The sequence below is a fragment of the Belonocnema kinseyi genome, chromosome 2, assembly GCF_010883055.1.
Source record: "Belonocnema kinseyi isolate 2016_QV_RU_SX_M_011 chromosome 2, B_treatae_v1, whole genome shotgun sequence".
Classification (NCBI taxonomy): domain Eukaryota; kingdom Metazoa; phylum Arthropoda; class Insecta; order Hymenoptera; family Cynipidae; genus Belonocnema; species Belonocnema kinseyi.
The window spans coordinates 156,833,780-156,839,947 of record NC_046658.1 but is presented as its reverse complement, the minus strand read 5'-3'; the positions used below and the strand labels follow the sequence as shown (position 1 = coordinate 156,839,947).

Below are 6,168 nucleotides of genomic sequence, written 5' to 3'. Positions count from 1 at the left end.
AAATTCTGAGGTCGAAAAATTATAATATCAGTTATAAACTCAGCGACTAAAAATACGTGAAAATATCAGATTTTCCGTACAAAAATGAAACCTTCATTAAACATCAAGTTTTTCTGGGTTTTACACTTTTTACCAAGAGCTAGGGGAAAATTGTGAGTTCTAGGGGAAAATCTGGGGTCGGATTCGGATTCAGCAGCTCAAAATACATAAGGGTATCCTGGTCATATCTAATGTTCAGACCACTTCTCTTGCGATCCTGTGATTTCTTTAGTGGTCGTTCAAAAAATACGTAACACTTTTAGCGGCCATTTTTTCCCTCCGCCTGCATAATTGTCCCCCCTCCCTCAAAAGGCGGTAAATATTGTTTGAAAAGTTAAATTTCAAAGTTTTAAAGTGTAACTATTTCATTTTCGGTTAAAAATTAATTTGTTTTGCTAAAGGATTCAACTATTTTGTTTTAAATTCACCTTTTCAGTCAATTTAATTCTTTTTGCTGAAAAATAAATTTTTGTATCTGAAAATGTAGCTATTCCGTTTCTGGTTGAAAATTTGTCATAAGTCTTTTTGGTCAAATGGTTTAAAACTTGCTTCTTTTTAGTTGAAAATTACTTTTCATGCTGAAAATTTAACGATTCCCTTTTAGGTTGTAAATTTATTATCTTTACTATAAGCTCCTACTATTTGGTTGCAATCTCATATCCCTTGATAAAAAATTTAATTTATTTTTGAAGATTCTTTTTTCTCTCTTTAAAAGTCAACCATATTTTAAAACATTCAGTTCAAAATTCTACCATTTCGTTGAACATTCATATTTCTTGATTAAAAATTCACATTATTTTAGAAAATTCTTCTTATTCGGTTTAAAAGTCAACTGTTTTAAACAAAATTTAACTTTTTATCTTAAAAACTAAACTATTTGGTTGAAAAATCATTTATGTAGGTTGAGAATTCAATTATTTTGTTCAAAAATTCGACTTTTTCGTTACATTTAGCTGGTTTTGATGTAAAATTTAATTTATTTGATTGAAATATCAGCCATTACACTTTTTATAAGAAATTAATTCTCTTGGTTTAAAAAAATAAACTGCTAACTTTAAAGTCAAATTAATTTGTGAAAAATAAAAAATTTTTTGTTGAAGAATCCACATTTTAGTTGGAAGCTCCACCGTTTGGTCGTAAATTTACTATTTACTTTACTAATTAAAATATTTATTTGAAAATTTGAATATTCTGTTGAAAATAATATTGTTTATCTGAAAATGTAACTGAAACTAATCCTGTTAATTAAAAAGTCATCATTTTAGTTTAAGATTCAACCTTATTCAACGAAAAAATGTCCTTTTTCGTTGAATTTGACCGACTGATAATGTTATCTTTTTCAATTAGTTTTCATTAACTGAAAAATTAACTACTCCTTTGTTGCATGAAAACTCATTATTTATTTTATTTTCCATTTGGTTAAAAATGCGTCTTTTGGTAGAAAGTTCACTTTTGTAGGTTTAAAAATCAGCTACTTAGCAAAAAGCTCAAACTATTCTTATTTAAAAAATAACTTAAATTAACCTTAAAGTTACTTGTTTTATTGATTATATTACAAATCAAAAAAACAAAATTAAATTTTAATTTATATATATATATGAAGACTCTAAAATGAAATCTAGTTATTATTTCAAATAAAGAATATTTTAAATTATCTCAATTATCAAATTGAATTTTAAATAAGGTTCCCGTTCATTATTTTACTTATTACTATTTCAACACTCGTTGTGACTGATATTACGAAAATTAATAGGTTTTATTTTGGTCTAAAATACTCTCTTTTTAAAAATTTTAAAAACTAATAATTCAACATTTTTTATTTTTCAAGTAGTATAGCTAAGGAGCTACTGCACCACTTACCGACCAATGGTAATTATCTGGGGTCGGTAACTCAGCATGGAACAGAAACTTGCTTGGATGGTCAGTGGTGCTGTAGCTCCTTTGCTATACTACTTTTTACATAGTTTAAAAATTCGTATTATATGGCTATTAAAACGATTGCTTTTTAGAAACTCGTGAAAAAAATGACGATTTTGGTTCGAGTCTGTTGCTGGCAAATTCCCCCATGTCACCAAAAATTGTGAACGGAAGCTTTGCCGCTATTCATGATGAATCTGACATTTTCAACGAATGCGTGAAAAATATTGGAAGATTGAGACTCGAGGCTCATGATAATTCGGGTACAAGGGTTTGCTTTAAACTTCATGTTTCAATTTTAAAAAATTAAACATAAATTAGAAGATTTTATGTGATAAATCTCAAAGTACAAATTATTTCATTTTAGCTATACGGAGTCGTATTCGAGGTATATTAATGTCTGGAAAACGGTTCTCACTTGATTCCCGAATGGATCTTGTTCAGGTAAGACAATTTTTTTAGATTTATCGCAATTTAAAAAAATTCTACATTTATTATATTATATAATAATATATTTATTCATTATCATTTTATATTTTATTTATACTTTATGTTTAAAGGATTTTTTGCTGGAGAATTTTAAAATTTGATTGTGATCTTTTTCTTATCGATTGTTAAATTTAACTATTTTTTATTTAAAATTAAAATCATTTTTCATTTAAATGTCTTTGATAAGCATTGCTTTTTTCTGTAAGAATTGCAGTTTTTTCATTGCCAAAAATTAAATTTATAAATTAAAAATTAAACTTATTTATTCTTGACTCAAAAATCTTTATACTTATCATTTAACTATGTGTGTATGTAATTTATGTTTGAAAATTCTTTTGTTTTGCTGGAAAGTTAAACTACATGGCTGAAAACTTATGTTTTTAGTCAAAGATTCTGTGTTAGCTTGAAAACTATTGCATTTCATTAAGCTCTGTCTTTTTTATGGAAAATTAATCTTTCTGGCAATAATTTCATTCCTTTAATAGGAAAATTAACTATATTTTGTTAGAAATTTATATTATCGAGTTGAAAACTTAATGGTTTTTCAGAAAATTCACCTTTTTTTCTTGAACATTCTAATATTTGGTAGCAAATTCAACTATTTATATCACATCTAAAATATTTATTCACGAATTTTATTATTTGGTAGACAATTAAATTTTTAATTGAAAAATAATATTTTCGGGTTAAAAATAAAAATGTTTCATAGATAACACAGTCCCACAAAATAAAATTTCTGCAATCCGATCCAAGCCAGTATACCTATATGTTTTTGAAGTCGCTTTACCCGAACCTGGGGTCAGTTTGACCCCACTAGGTCAAGATCATGTTGAATAAAAGGTCAAAATAAAGAAAACTATAGGATCGGAGAAAAACATTGGATCAGAGGAAAATATTGCATCGGAGAAAACCTCTACTCTCAGACATTTTTGGGGTCGCTGAAACCGAATCCGGGGTCAGTTTGACCACATGAGGTCAAAGTCAATGTCAAGTGAAGGGCAAAATAAAGAAAACCATTGAATCGAAGAAAACGTCTACTCTGAGACGTTTTCGGGTTGGCTGAATATGAATCCAGGATCATTTGTATCCCATCAGATCAGAATCAAGGTCAAGTAAATGTCAAAATAAGAAAAAAATCAAATCGACATAAACCAGTACTTCACGACATGTTTGGGTCATACGATCCGAACACGAAGTCATTTTTTTCCCATTAAATCAGTATGAAAGTTATACCAAGGTCAGCATTGATAAAACCATAGAATGGAACTTATGGGGTTGAACTAACCCCGGATTCGGTTTCAGCGATCCCAAAAAAGTCTATGAGTAGAGAATTTTTCCAATTTTAGGGTTTTCTCAATTTTCACTTCGGGATGACCTTCATCCCGACCTGCTGGGGTAAAAATCACTCCGGATTCGTATTTAGCGACCCCAAAAACGTCTTAAAGTAGTGGTTTACACCGATTCGATAGGGTTTTCTCATTTTGGCCTTCACTTGACCTTGATCACTACCTGATGGGGTCAAGCTGACTCCGGATTCGGTTTCAGCGCCTCCGAAAACTTCTATAAGTAGAGGTTTTTTACGATTCTATGGTTTTCTCCATTTTGACCTTTAATTGGCCTTGACCCTGACATAACGTGGCTAAACTGACCTCAGATTCAGATCCAGCGACCTCAAAATCTGATTTTAAATTGAACTATTTGCTTGAAAATTTATCTTTTTTTACGGGTATTTGAAGTAATTGGTTAAAGTTTGAACTGTCTTCTGAAAAATGCACTTTTTAAAAATTAACCTCTTTATTTAAAAATGTAACTCTTCTGGTTAGAAATTCATGGACTTTATTGAGAAATTAATTTTTTTCACAGAAAGCTAATCTTCTTGATTAAGACTGCGTCCTTTTGGTTGAAAATTCATCTTTTTGGTTGAAAACTGATTTATTGTGTTAAATTGGAATATTTTTACTAGTTTTTGGAAACAAATCTAGTTTGTAAACATTCTACACGTTGAATAAGTCTTTTAAAATAATTGTTTAATACAAATTATTCATCTCTAGGGATACGCATCTTGTAATCCGTCTTTAATAGGACCTTGCACAAACCTTGCACTAATGAAGGAAGATGAAGATTTCAGTGAGTCCAATTTCGAAACAGATCAATCAGAATCTTCATTTGGTAAGAATGAAGAAAGAACGCAATGAAAAATTATTCGAACTATAATTCTCTGTAAATATCATGAATTTTATCTTTTGCAGGATATTCATTTGCGAGTCTTTCGGCTTGTTTAGGTTCTAATGATTCTTTGGTCGAATCAAAGGAAGGATCCCAGAAAATCTCGAGTGATTATGTGACCTTGGCCAGTAATGGATCGATTGAAAGGAATATTTTTGCAGAATGCGAGGGAAAGGAGGACAGTTTAAATAATTTGGCAGCGAAAGGGGCTATTTGTAAAAGTGAAAGTATCGCCGGAATCAGCGACATTTCCATTGAAGAGAATAGCAATTTGTTGCGGATGGTCAAAGATGCATCAATGGAGAACCTACAGCTATGCCGACAATGTGGACATTACACTCAGCAGCAGTAAAACAACTATATTTTCATCAGAAAATTAAATAAAAATGTATTAAAAAAAGAATAAAGAATTAATATATACAGTTATTCATAAAATTAATCAAGATTATTTATAAGAGAACTTCATTCCGAATTCAGAAAAGACAAACATTCACCTGAGGAATTTTTAAAAGAATACTAAACTTGTTATACATGTGAAAAGAAAAAATATCCAAAGATATTTTTCTTGTAAAGCGCTTCAAAGAGTTACCGCTTTTAACATTTCTTTCGATTATTAGAGTTTCGTTGCCCCAGAAAAGTAAAGGAAAATTATGTAAAAGCTAGCCTTCCTTAAAAGATGATGAAGCACCAGCATATACATTAGCTACATTTTTACCCAATTCTTTAATAATACATTAATCAGTCAAATACGAAAAAATGAGGATTGTCTGCACTCTTATTGTAATCTGAAAAAAACAATAAAATAAAATTTTCGGACAAAAATGAAAAAGAGGAAAAAAAAATGAGAAGGCAGCCAACCACATCCCTTTCCTTTTCTTTTCCTTTCTTTCGTCTTTCTTATTTTTATTACCATCAAATTACAACCAAATAAAAATAAAAAACATAAATAAATAAATTCGAATTACCAACGTTTCGGTACTCATACAGTACCCTCATCAAGGCAAGGAAAATTTAAGTGGTAGAAATTGACAACACCCATGAACAGGTGCTCTCTCTTTGATAACTGAGAATCGAATAAGGGTCAGCAGGCCAATCTGTTGCAAACACAATATAAATATCTGTCACAATTACATCAGAAATAGAGAAAGTAAAAGAAAAACAGAATTCATGAAACAGCTACGGTATATGTAATTAATCATATTAGCATAAATTTTGTTTAACCCATCCAAATCGGTTTTTAAATTAATAGATAACTTTTTTTGTTTTTTAATATAAAGCATTTCCATGAATTCCATCTTTCTCTAATTACTTTCACTATGCAAAATTTGAATATTATCCCTGTCAAACTCATGGAAAAATCAACAAATGCCTTTGTATGTCTGGCAAGAACACTTTTATAACAGCGTCCTAAACGAACATCACTTTTGTGTTCCTCTATCCTAGTATTAAGAAGTCTGTCAGTTTGTCCCACGTAATTCATCTTACAGATCCTGCAAG

At 29.8% G+C, this 6,168-nt stretch overlaps 1 protein-coding gene across 3 annotated transcripts in view; it reads left to right on the top strand.

The window, feature by feature from the left end:
* Positions 1–5,058, top strand: part of LOC117168035 (histidine decarboxylase) — a 29,311-nt gene extending 24,253 nt beyond the window's left edge. For all 3 annotated transcript variants that reach the window (XM_033353371.1, XM_033353368.1, XM_033353370.1), the window contains 4 exons: positions 2,049–2,219; positions 2,324–2,400; positions 4,497–4,614; positions 4,695–5,058. In XM_033353371.1, coding sequence (XP_033209262.1) covers positions 2,049–2,219; positions 2,324–2,400; positions 4,497–4,614; positions 4,695–5,023 — 695 coding nt within the window. In that variant the 3' untranslated portion in view covers positions 5,024–5,058. The remainder of the gene's footprint in view (positions 1–2,048; positions 2,220–2,323; positions 2,401–4,496; positions 4,615–4,694) is intronic.
* The last annotated feature ends 1,110 nt before the right edge of the window (positions 5,059–6,168 follow it).